This window comes from Capra hircus, chromosome 18 (assembly GCF_001704415.2).
Source record: "Capra hircus breed San Clemente chromosome 18, ASM170441v1, whole genome shotgun sequence".
Taxonomy (NCBI): domain Eukaryota; kingdom Metazoa; phylum Chordata; class Mammalia; order Artiodactyla; family Bovidae; genus Capra; species Capra hircus.
The window spans coordinates 3,712,596-3,725,915 of record NC_030825.1 but is presented as its reverse complement, the minus strand read 5'-3'; the positions used below and the strand labels follow the sequence as shown (position 1 = coordinate 3,725,915).

Sequence of the window (13,320 nt, the reverse complement as noted above, 5' to 3'; positions counted from 1 at the left end):
CTGGAGACCTGCAGGGAGAGAAGGGAACCCCCCTCCACTGCTCCTGGAAATGGACATTGCAACCAGCCACGATGGAGACAGGTTCCTTTAGAACAAAACCAGCACCTACCACGAGATCCTCCAAGCCCTCACCAGGCCCTATATTCAGGGAAATGCATCCTTCGAAACAACACAGGCACCCCACATTTCAGGAAGGCACTCTTTCCCAGCGCCAAGGCACCAAAACAGCTGTAAAGTCCTTGCACACGGGTAAATACTGAGGCTGTGCTTCATAAATGCCTTGGACACTTACTTAGGCATAGAAAAGAATGAAAAAATGCCATTTGAAGCAACGTGGAAGGATCTAGAGATGATCACAGTGTGTCAAGTAAATCAGAGAAAAATGGCACAGGGTATTGTTTATAGGTGGAATTGAAAAATACAATCAAATGAAACTTACTAGCAAACACAGTCCAACTCCCAGTCACACAACAAATTTAAGCTCATCAAGCACAAGACGACCCTGGGGGTCCGGGTGCGGAGATCACTGAGGAAGTTGGGATTCAACAGTACCCCGCAGACACAGACACATGGTCAAAGAGAGACCCACAGACACATCAGAGAACAATGAACAAGCATAGGCTGGACAGAATCAGGAAGTGTGCTCAACACTCTGTCAACAGCTACAGGGGAAGTGAATCCAAAAAGAACAGATGCATGAATATAAAGGAATCCACTTCTTGTTCCACCACAAACAAACACGATAACAGGAATTGAGTAGACTCCAGTGCAAAATACACATTACAGGGAGAGGAGAAAATGAAAACAAACACATACCCCAACCCCCTCAGGCCTGCTGACCGGGGTGCCAGCGCACCCCCGGAGCCCCGCAGGCCCGGCTTCGCGGCTGCGGAGGGTGCGCGGGTGCAGAAGCCCCTCTGCATCTACAGCGCCAGTGCCCTCTGGGACACGCCACAGCTGACCAATCTGCCAGGCGCTCCTGCACCTACACCGGGGCTACTGCACCCCCACTTCCACGCTGGGCTGGAAGCATTTTAAAAAGTCCACGTCTCCACTTCTCCTGGTGGGGGGGTTCCCAATTTCAACGTCTTCCTTACAGAATCCACATATATAGGGAACAGCCTCAACACAGCACCTTTCTGGCGGCTGAGATGGCTCTGGCCAGGGGGAGGTGGTGGTGGGGGCTTTGTGAAAGGAAAGGGGCGTGGAGGAGTGGCACCCAAGCTCTCTGGTGTGTACTCGGGTAGTCTGCATGCCACTTTACAACTCAGGAACACGACTCTGGCTCAGGTTCTGGGTGCCCACTTGACTGGCCACAGCCCGCAAAAGCGCTTCTGCCTTGTGGCCGTTTCCTGGAACAACATCGTCGAATCAAGGGCTCTGACCTGTGCTGTTGGAGAAGACTCTTGAGAGTCCCTAGGACTGCAAGGAGATCCAACCAGTCCATCCTAAAGGAGATCAGTGCTGAATAATCATTGGAAGGACTGATGCTGAAGCTGAAACTCCAATACTTTGGTCACCTGATGCGAAGAACTGACTCCTTGGAAAAGACCCTGATGTTGGGAAAGACTGAGGGCGGGAGGAGAAGGGGATGACAGAGGATAAGATGGTTAGATGGCCCCACTGACTCAACGGACATGAGTTTGAATAAGTTCCAGGAGTTGGTGATGGACAGGGAGGCCTGGCATGCTGCAATCCATGGAGTCGCCAGAGTCGGACATGACTGAGCGACTGAACTGAACTGAACTAACACGACTTAGTGACTGAACTGAACACGCTCTGCCCAGTCAGAGGCCTGCCCGATTAAGCTAAATGACCCTGCCCTTGACAAATAACCTACAGTAGCTCAGTTCAGTTCAGTCGCTCAGTCGTGTCCGACTCTTTGCGACCCTATGAATCGCAGCACGCCAGGCCTCCCTGTCCATCACCAACTCCTGGAGTTCACTCAGACTCACGTCCATCGAGTCAGTGGTGCCATCCAGCCATCTCATCCTCTGTCGTCCCCTGCTCCTCCTGCCCCCAATCCCTCCCAGCATCAGAGTCTTTTCCAGTGAGTCAACTCTTCCCAGGAGGTGGCCAAAGTACTGGAGTTTCAGCTTTAGCATCATTCCTTCCAAAGAAATCCCAGGGCTAATCTCTTTCAGAATGGACTGGTTGGATCTCCTTGCAGTCCAAGGACTCTCAAGAGTCTTCTCCAACACCACAGTTCAAAACCATCAATTCTTCGGCACTCAGCCTTCTTCACAGTCCAACTCTCACATCCATACACGACCACAGGAAAAAACACAGCCTTGACTAGACAGACCTTAGTCAGCAAAGTAATGTCTCTGCTTTTGAATATGCTATCTAGGTTGGTCATAACTTCTCTTCCAAGGAGTAAACGTCTTTAAATTTCATGGCTGCAATCACCATCTGCAGTGATTTTGGAGCCCCCCAAAATAAAGTCTGACACTGTTTCTACTGTTTCCCCATCAATTTCCCATGAAGTGATGGGACCAGATGCCATGATCTTCGTTTTCTGAATGTTGAGCTTTGAGCCAACTTTTTCACTCTCCTCTTTCGCTTTCATCAAGAGGCTTTTTGGTTCCTCTTCACTTTCTGCCATAAGGGTGGTGACATCTGCATATCTGATGTTATTGATATTTCTCCCGGCAATCTTGATTCAGCTTGTATTTCTTCCAGCCCAGCATTTCTCATGATGTACTCTGTATAGACGTTAAATAAGCAGGGTGACAATATACAGCCTTGAGGTACTCCTTTTCCTATTTGGAACCAGTCTGTTGTTCCATGTCCAGTTCTAACTGTTGCTTCCTGACCTGCATACAGATTTCTCAAGAGGCAGGTCAGGTGGTCTGGTATTCCCATCTCTTTAACAATTTTTCACAGTTTCTTGTGATCCACACAGTCAAAGGCTTTGGCATAGTCAATAAAGCAGAAATAGATGTTTTTCTGGAACTCTCTTGCTTTTTCCATGATTCAGCGGATGTTGGCAATTTGATCTCTGGTTCCTCTGCCTTTTCTAAAACCAGCTTGAACATCAGCAAGTTCATGGTTCACGTATTGCTGAAGCCTGGCTTGGAGAATTTTGAGCATTACTTTACTAGCATGTGAGATGAGTGCAATTGTGTGGTAGTTTGAGCATTCTTTGGCATTGCCTTTCTTTGGGATTGGAAGGAAAACTGACCTTTTCCAGTCCTGTGGCCACTGCTGAGTTTTCCAAATTTGCTGGCATATTGAGTGCAGCACTTTCACAGCATCATCTTTCAGGATTTGAAATAGCTCAACTGGAATGTCATCACCTCCACTAGCTTTGTTCGTAGTGATGCTTTCTAAGGCCCACTTGACTTCACATTCCAGGATGTCTGGCTCTAGATGAGTGATCACACCATTGTGATTATCTGGGTCATGAAGATCTTTTTTGTACAGTTCTGTGTATTCTTGCCACCTCTTCTTAATATCTTCCGCTTCTGTTAGGTCCATACCATTTCTGTCCTTTATTGAGCCCGTCTTTGCTGAAATGTTCCCTTGGTATCTCTAATTTTCTTGAAGAGATCTCTAGTCTTTCCCATTCTGTTGTTTTCCTCTATTTCTTTGCATTGATCGCTGAAGAAGGCTTTCTTATCTCTTCTTGCTGTTCTCTGGAACTCTGCATTCAGATGCTTATATCTTTTCTTTTCTCCTTTGCTTTTCACTTCTCTTCTTTTCACAGCTATTTGTAAGGCCTCCCCAGACAGCCATTCAGAGAGACAGAATTCAAAACAGGCCCAACTTTCAAAACCCGACTGCAAATGGTAAATTTTCCTCACACTTAGTGGAAACCAACTATCTGCACCTCTAAAGAAACTCCGCCTTCCTCATTCTTAGAGAAATGCCAAGCAAACCTACAACCATCTATCATCAGGCAGCCCTCCCCAGCAAATCAGAACAATAAATGCTGGAGACCCGCAGGGAGAGAAGGGAACCCCCCTCCGCTGCTCCTGGAAATGGACATTGCAACCAGCCACGATGGAGACAGGTTCCTTTAGAACAAAACCAGCACCTACCACGAGATCCTCCAAGCCCTCACCAGGCCCTATATTCAGGGAAATGCATCCTTCGAAACAACACAGGCACCCCACATTTCAGGAAGGCACTCTTTCCTGGCGCCACGGTGCCAAAGCAGCCATAATATCCCAACACAGGGATAAATACTGAAAGTGAAAGTGGTGTCCGACTCTGTGACCCCCACAGAATTCCATAGTCCCTGGAATTCTCCAGGCCAGAATACTGGAGCGGGTAGCCTTTCTCTTCTCCAGGGGATCTTCCCAAACCAGGGATCAAACCCAGGTCACCTGCATTGCAGGAGGATTCTTTACCAGCTGAGCCACAAGGGAACCCTCCTCCACTGCCTCTGGGAATGAAAATTGCTGAGACAAGATGCAGAACCTTATGCAGGTTCCTTTAAAACGAAACCGAGACCTACAGCGAGATTGTCCAAGCATATATGCATGGAAAACTATACTATGAAATAAGGTACCCCAACATTCAGTAACCCATTATTTACAATAGCCAAGATATGGAAACATCCAGAACATCTATGAGCTTTATATACTGAAGTTGTGCTACATATATGCCATGAACAATTACTCAGCCTTAGAAAAGAATGAAATCATATTATTGGCAGCAACATGGCAGATACTGGAGATGATCAGACTATATCAAGTAAATGAGACAAAGACAATCGGCTCGGAATTCCTTACAAATGCAATCTGAAAAGACAAATGGCACAGGGAATTCCCTAAAGCCTCAATCTAAAAATACATACAATGAATTAACTTAGGAAATGCAAAGAGACTCCCAGAGTTAGACAAAAGCTTAGGCTTAAAAAAGGCAAATATTCAGTGATTGAAGAGATAACCGAGGAGACTGGGATGAAACCATACACACTTAGACACAGATAGAGTGTCACAAAGAGACACCCAGATACATCAAAGAAAAACGAACAAGCATTGGATAGAACAAGGAAGTGTGCTCCACACACTGTCACAAGCTACAGGGGAAGAGAATCCAAAAGATCAGATACCTAAGTATAATGGAATCCACTAGTGGTCCACACACAACAGCATACTAGGTGAAGTAAGTCAGAAAGAGAATGACAGATATCATATAAAACTACTTATATACCGAATCTAAAAAATAAAACAAACTAACCTATCTGTGAAACAGAAACAGAATCATGCCCATAGAGAACATCCCTGTGGTTGCCAAGCGGCAGGGGTGGCAGGAGAGATGGAGTGAGAGGTTAGGGTCTGCACACGTAAGCTACGACATACAGATAAACAACGAAGTCCCAAGATATGACACAGGGAACTATATTCAATATCCTATGATAAACCATAATGAGAAAGAACATTTTTTAAAAAGAATGCACATGTATGTATAAATGAATTACTTCACTGTACAGCAGAAAGTAACACAACATTGTACATCAACTATACTCCAGTAAAAAAAAAAAATTTTTTAAGGGCCAAAGACCTTAACAGGCACTTCACTAAACAAGATATACAGATGGTAAGTAAACATGTGTAAAGATACTTAAGATGTCAGAGAAGTATCAAATTATACTGCAAAACACCTATTAAAGTGGCCAAAGTTCACAACACTGACAACACCAAATGCTGGCAAGGACGTGAAGCAACACAAACTCTCACTCACTGCTGGTGGGAATGCGAATATTTTAGCCACTCTGAAAGACAGTTGGGCAGTTTCTCACAAACTACTCTTGCTGTACAATCCAGCATTAGTTTTCCTTAGCATTTACCCAAATGATTAACTTACATTCATAAAAACACTACACAGCCATGTTTGTAGCTGCTTAATTCGTAGCTATCAAAACCTGGAGGCAACCATGATGCCCTTCAATTGCTCAACGGGTAAATAAACAGTGGCACGCTCAGACCACGGAGTATCACTGGGCGCTAAAAAGAACTAAGTCGTCAAGTCATGAAAAGACATGATGCAGAGTATTAATGAAAGTCTGAAAAGGCTACATACTGACTGATTCCAACTTTATAACACTCTGGAAAAGGAAACCACTGATATATCTAGGTAATATGTATCTTTTTTACTGCCCCTCCAATTCTGCCAGGTACTCAAGGAAAGGGAGGGAAGGATAAATAGACGAGGTACAGGGGATGTTGTGAGTAGTGAAAACTCTGCTCTAAGATACAATAATGGTGGATACATGGACACATTTGTCAAAACATACAGAACACACAACACCAAAAGCAAATCCTAATGTAAACTATGAACTGTAGTTAGAGTATCATCAGTATTGGCTCATCAGTTTTAACAGCTATACCACATTAATGCAAGATGTTAATAAGAGAAGAAACCATGTGTGCAGAGGGAGGAAAGGAATTCTGTACTTTTCACTCAAATTTTCTGTAAGCTCAAAACTATTCTAAAAAAATGAAGTCTATTCATTAAAAGCAAAACAAAACACATATAAACAGAACAGCATAATTAGTATGCCATCTCATAATAACCTGTACTCATACTTGTGTAAATATGTCGAAGTACATTCTGGAATGCTACTCAAGAAAGTAATGACAATGGAACTCGTGTAAGTTAGGGGGGGAATTTAAATACATATCCAGCTCTTTAGTGAGTTCTCTGGCATCATGTTAATCTCACTGGAAAAATAAAATACACACTGTTATTACCCTGAAGAATGCTATATGAAATAACCAGAGATAAAATAATAATCTGTTTTTCTTCCTGGATGCTGCTCAAAACACCATCTATATGAATGTTCATAAAACTAATTTAGATCTAATACTCGAGAACCAAGGAAAGGTATTCATAATCAATGCAATAATTGCTTAATTAACTTGATTTACTTTTTAACTTTTTAAAAAATACCTGATTAATTTGATTTTACTTTTTGTCTGCTGGTATTGATTATTCTTACTATGTTTTCCTGAATTTTACTCATTTATACCTTTCATTTCATTTTCTAGGTCCTTATATATTTCCTCAAATCCACAGAAAAGTTAGGAATAAACAACTCACCTGGGATTTGTTCATTTTCTGCAGCTTTTGGATAAAGGCAGAGAACTATGAAGGCAGAACTGGAATAGAGGAAAACAGAAGGTATTATTATTAAAGGTCTGACTTGCCTCAGAACTTCCAGAATGACTTGTTTATAAATTGTTACACATCACCTGAGAAAATTCCACCTCATGGGCTAGTCCTTTTGCCTGTTCAGAAAGGGCAAAAAGGATCATGCTGGCAGAACCCACCTTCAATCAAACATTATGAAACATCTGAAAAGGTAAGACTAAGACAACTGTTAACTGACAAAACAACAACAGAAAACGTGACTGGTTAAATTATCAAACAGGGAATTTAAAATTATTATTCATATATTAAAGCTTTGTGGGAAAGACTTACAAAATGAATTAACAAATAGGGAACTTCAAGAGATGGGACCATCAAGAAAAAAATGGAAATGCTAAAAAAATGCAGTACCACAGTTGAAAGACTATCTTCAATATGCAATGCTACAACAGAGCTGAGAAAATTTTCAGTAAATCTGAAGATAGGCCCAAAGAAACTACCCAAACTGAGACACAAAGAGGAAGTTTAAAAAAAAAAAAAGACAAGGAATCCAAGGGCTGTAGTGCAATATCAAATGGTCTAACAAAAATGTACTGGAGGGACTTCCCTGGAGGTCCAGTGGCTAAGACTCCACACTCCCAATACAGGGGGCCCAGGTTCAATCCTTGGTCAGGGAACTAGATCCCACATCCCACAACTAAGAGTTTGCATGCCACAGCTAAAAATAAGATGCCACATGCTTCAGTGAAGAATGAAGATCCCATGTGCCCCAATTAAGACCCAGCACAGGTAAATACATAAATAATTATTTTCAAAAATAATGTATTACCAAAAGCTTGGCAGTCCAGTGGTTAAGCCTCTGCACCTCCAATGCAGGGGGTGCAGGCTCGATCCCCCGTTGGGGAAGTAAGATCCCATGCCCCTCGGAGCAATTAAGCATGCTCATCGCAATTACTGAGCCTGCACGCCACAACTATAGTCTGGGGGCCACAACAAAAGATTCCACGTGACACAATGACCATCCCACGGGCTGCAACTAGGACTCAACACAGCCAGATATATAAATAAATATTTTTAAAAGTAGTATTTGAAGACATAATGACCAAGAATTTTCCAAAAATGGCTAATATCAAAACTCAGATCCAAGAAACCAGGATAATTTATCCAAAAAGGGTAAGTATCAAAAAACAAAACAAAGACACACCTGGACATATCATATTTAAGTCAAAGAGAAATTCTTGAAAGCAGCCAGAAAAAAACCGACATATTACACATAGACATAACTTTTTTTTTCCCTCTCTTCAGATTGCTTTTTTAAAAAAACAAATTGAAAGTTTGTGGCAACTCAGCATTGTTAGACAATGGTTAGCACTTTGTAGTAAGAACATTTTTAATTATTTATTTATTCATTTGGCTGCACTGGGTCTTAGTTGCAGCATGCAGGATTTTCAATCTTAGTTGAGACATAAGATCACCTCATTGCAGCATACAAACTCTTAGTGGTGGCATGCGGGATCTAGTTCCCCAACCAGGGACTGAACCCAGGCCCCCTGCGTTGGAAGCACAGAATCTTAGCCACTGGACCTTCAGGCAAGTCCTGGTAATGACGCATTTTTAAATTAATGTATGTAGAGGACTTCCCTGGTCGTCGAGTAGCTAAAACTCCACGATCTCAAAGAAGGGGGCTTGGATTCGATCTTTGGTTGGGGAACAAGATTCCGCATGCTGCACCTAAGAGTTCACAGGCTCCATCCAGAAGATCCATGTGTGTGCTCAGTCAGGAAGTCAAGTCTGAGTCTACGACCCCATGGACTGGAGCCCACCAGGCTCCTCCGTCTATGGAATCTTCCAGATGAGAATACCAGAGTGGGTTGCCATTTCCTCCTCCAAGGAATCTTCTCGACCCAGGGATAGAACCCAAGTCTCTTGCACTGGCAGGTAGATTCTTTGCCAGTGAGCCACCAGGCATGGCCCTGCCACAACTAAAGATTCCACTTGCTGCAACTACGATCAAAGATCTCGCCTGCTGCAACTAAGACCCAGCACAGCCAAATAAACACATATTTTTAAAATAAAGTTATATACATTTTTTAAGGCATAACACTATTGCAGACTTAACAGACTGCAGTATAAAGGTAAACAAATTTATATGAATTGAGAGAACAAAAAATTCACGTGACCTGCTTTATTGCAGTGATCTGGAACTGAATGCTGTTTCGGAGGTTTGCCTGTACAGAGGAATCAACATTAAAAAAAAATCACAATTTCTCATCAGAAACTATATAAGCTGGAAGGCAATGTAGTGACATCTTTAAAAAAAGAGAAAGAAAAAACTACCAATCCAGTATTCTATACCCAGCAAATATATCTCACCAAAAAAAAGTGAAATTAAAAACCTTATCAAACAAAAACAGAGAATGCATTACCAGTAGTCCTACACTACAACAAAAAATTTTAAAGACATTCTTCAGGTAGAAGGGATACCAGACAGAAATGTGGGTCTACACAAAGAAATAATAGATCTCTGGGAGTCGTTAAAATGAAGAGAACTATAAAAGACATTTTATCTTACTTTTAATCAATCTAAAACATAGCTGAATGTCTAAAGCAAAATGAACAGAAAAGTTTTGCGAACTTATAGGATATGTAAAGTATGACATTGATAGCATAAGAGATGAGATGATGAAATTGTTGATGGAAGTATAGTTTTAAGGATCTTACCTTACACACAAAGCAGTGGAATATATTTAAATGTTCACTGAGATTCACTCAAGAAGTTTATTTGAGCCTCCTCCCTCCCTGTTTAGTATGATATGTCCATCTGCATTACACATTAACCAGACCGCCTCAAAGGTAGGAATGCCTACTTGCCATAAAGATCTGTTTTCTTTTGAGGCGAGCAATGTAACTTCTTAAAAGGGTAACATTCTTTCTCAAGTCTGTAAGGGGTCATGATGACTTGAGGTTCACTCTGCATATGCTTACTTGAACTACTGTATACTTGGTGAACTTTATGTCAGTATGTCATCCTCTGTCTCAAAAATGGACAAGAGATTGTCATGGTGACTGAAGTAGTCAGAAGAGTGTCTAATATCCCTTATATATGTGGAATCTAAAAAGAAATGATACAAATAAACTTACAAAAAAAGACTCAACAGAGTTGGAGAACAAACTTGGTTTGGTTGCTGAACTGAGGGGAAGGGATAGTTAGGGAGTTTGGGATGGACATGTACATAGTGCTTTGTTTAAAATGGATAACCAACAAGGACCTACTGGATAGTATAGGGAACTCTGCTCAGTGTTATGCAGCAGCCTGGATGGGAGGGGAGTTTGGGGAAGAATGGATACATGTATTTGTATGGCTGAGTCCCTCTGCTGTTCATTCCAAACTATTACTAAGTTCTTTATCAGCTATACTCCAATACAAAATTAAAAGTTCAAAAAAAAGTATATGACTATGCCTTCAATATCTAATAGGCAGAACAGTTCTCAGAGCTCCTAAGTCTGTCTCTTGGGTTATAATCCTCAGGTTGGCTCAAATAAAATTTTCTTGACTGTTAACTGAATTTTCACCAACAATAGCTAGATCAAAACAAAAAGGATAGGGACTCTCCTGGCAGTCCAGTGGTTGAGACTGGACTTAACCAGGGAGCAGGAAGCATGGGTTCAATCCCTGGTTGGGAAACTAAGATCATGCATGACATGTAGCACAGTGGGGAAAAAAAAAGCAAAAGGATAAGAAAAGATTCCTTGCATAATCAAAAGAAAGCTGGATTAACATCAAAGTAGACAATAAGAAAAATTACCAGGGATAAGGTGTGATATTACATGTCATTTCAATAAATGACAATGATAAATGTATCAAGTCACCAGAAAACGTTAACAATCCTAAATGTTTATGCACAAAAGAACTTCAAAATAAAAGAACTCAAAGTTGATAAAACTGAAAGAAAAGATAGGTAAAATCCACAATTGTAGCTCAAGAATTCAGGATTATTTTCTCAGTAGGTGACAAGACACGTATATAGAAAACCAGTAAGGATACAGAAAAACTGAACCACATTACCAACAATCTTGACCCATTTAGTATTTACAGAAAACTCTACCATGAACAGTACAATAGTCATTAAAGTACATAAAAAACACCCTCAAAGTATAACATATCCTTGGCCATAGAATAAAACAAAACTTGTATTTTTTATTTTTGGCTGTGCTGGGTCTTCGTTGCTACAAGCAGGCTTTCTCTAGTTGCAGTGAGTGGGGGCTACTCTTCATCACCGTGTGCAGGCTTCTCATTGTGGTGGCTTATCTCGTTGCTGAGCATGGACAGTAGCTGCCCCAGGAATGTGGAATCCTCCCAGGATCGAAGCATGTCCCATGCATTGGCAAGTGGACTCTTAACCACTGGACCTCCAGGGAAATACAAGTCAACAAGGTTTAAAGAACTGAATTATGTAACAAAGTAAATTCTTTAATCAAAACAGAATTAAACTAGAAATCAGTAACAGACAAAGATTTAGAAAATCCCTAATGTTTGGAAAGTAAACAAAATTCTAAACAACCAATAGGTGAAAAAGGAAGTCACAAGGGAAGTTTAAAAAACTGAATGAAAATGAAAAACAAAACATACCAGAATTTAAGGGATGCAGCTAGAGCAGTATTTAGAGGACAGTTATAGCATTAAAATCAACGTCAGTAATAATGGGAGAGACATTACTACAGATGCTACAGACATTAAAAAGTTATTCTTTTGCCAACAAAAAAAATTAATAACCACTAGCTAAATTAAGGAGAAAAAGGAGCAATCTCAAATACACGTAATAAGCAAAGTGGGAAATATCAAATACGAGAGAAAAAAGATTAAATAATGGGGAAAAGATTCCATCTTCATAGCAATAAGTTACTACAGAACAATAATATAAAAACGCAAATATTTATGAAAAAACTTACAAAGTGCTCGTAAGGGGAAAAAATGAGACTTGAACAAACGGGAAGGCCTATAGTAAGAGCCAACATTATAAAGGTGTCCATCCCCCCCGCCAATAAATGTTTAACTATCAACTGGATCATAGAAGCACGAACAGATTTTTTAAATTAATTTATTCTAAAGTATCAGTGGGAATCATTAGCAAAGGTGTATAATCTCAAAATGGTGAAGGTTTTGGGGTGTCCAATAAAGGAAGAGCAGTAAACTCAACCACGGAAAAAATCGTAACGCCTCCACGGTAAAAACTACTGGTGAGCAAAATTAAGAGGCAAAATAAAAAATGTTTGCCGTTCGTGTGACAGGACCAGCTGGCTGCGCCACCTCGGGAAAGCGCGGGAACGAGCGAAGACGCCCGGGAGGGCGCGCCTCGGGGAGCCCCGGCTGAGGGGCCCGGCGGGGAGGTCGCGGCGTCGCCGTCCGCGCGGCCCGCGCCTCGCCTGGGCGCTCCGGCCGCCCTCCGCGAGGCTGCGGCCGCGGCGCACGCGGCGCCCGTGCGCTCTGAGGCGCGCCCGGCCCCGCCCCGGCCTCGCCCCGCGCCGCCCGCAGGGTCACGCGCGCGCCCGCCCGCCGGCGCCCGGAGCGCGGCGGCGCGGCCGGAGACCTCCGCGGCCGGTCGGAGGCGCCCCGCCGGACAAAGGGAGGGAGGCCGGCCCGCGCCGCCGCCCGCCGCCGCCCGCCGCCGCGCCGTCCCCGCCCCCGCACGTCCGGCAGGGCGGCCCCGCCGGCCCCGCGCCGCCGACAGCGCCGCGCCGCCGCCGACGCCGCCCCGAGGGTCGCCGCCCCGAGGGGCTCCGAAGTTTGGGCTCCCGCCGCGCGCGGGCACGAGCCCAGCCCTCGTCCCCTGCCCCTCGGCCCCCGCGGCCCCGCGGGGCGGCCTGGCAGGCCCCCTCCTACCTGGAGGGGCACAGCCTCCGCTCGTGGCGCAGGGCCAGGCTGGGTCACGGCGGGGAGACCGGGGCCCTGTCACCTACTCGCGGCTGCAGGTGGGGGAAGGGTGGCCCCCGGCGCGCTCGCAGCAGTGCGCATGCGCAGATGCAAGGGGCTGCACGCCGTCCCAGGGTCCTCCGAGGGGTGGTCCGTCAAACTTCGGGACTACATTTCCCATAAGCCCGCAGGGCCACACCGTAGGGACTCTCAGGAAAGTTTTCACCTTGTTCAGCCAGTCGGAGGAGTGCTGACCGTGATAATCCCTTGGCCTGGACCTCATTTCCGCCAAAGGGGGTATGAGTTAC

The 13,320-nt window shown here is 43.7% G+C and overlaps 1 protein-coding gene across 2 annotated transcripts in view; it reads right to left on the bottom strand.

The window, feature by feature from the left end:
* ZFP1 (ZFP1 zinc finger protein) overlaps positions 1-13,116 on the bottom strand; it is a 29,896-nt gene extending 16,780 nt beyond the window's left edge. Inside the window, exons 1-2 of one of the 2 annotated variants that reach the window (XM_018061714.1) lie at positions 12,983-13,116; positions 7,054-7,112 (exon numbers count right to left, since the gene is read on the bottom strand). In XM_018061714.1, the coding sequence (XP_017917203.1) occupies positions 7,054-7,068 (15 nt within the window). In that variant the 5' untranslated portion in view covers positions 7,069-7,112; positions 12,983-13,116. Of the gene's footprint in view, positions 1-7,053; positions 7,113-7,205; positions 7,753-12,982 lie in introns of those variants that run through there. The other variant, XM_005691798.3, reaches the window with a different exon arrangement.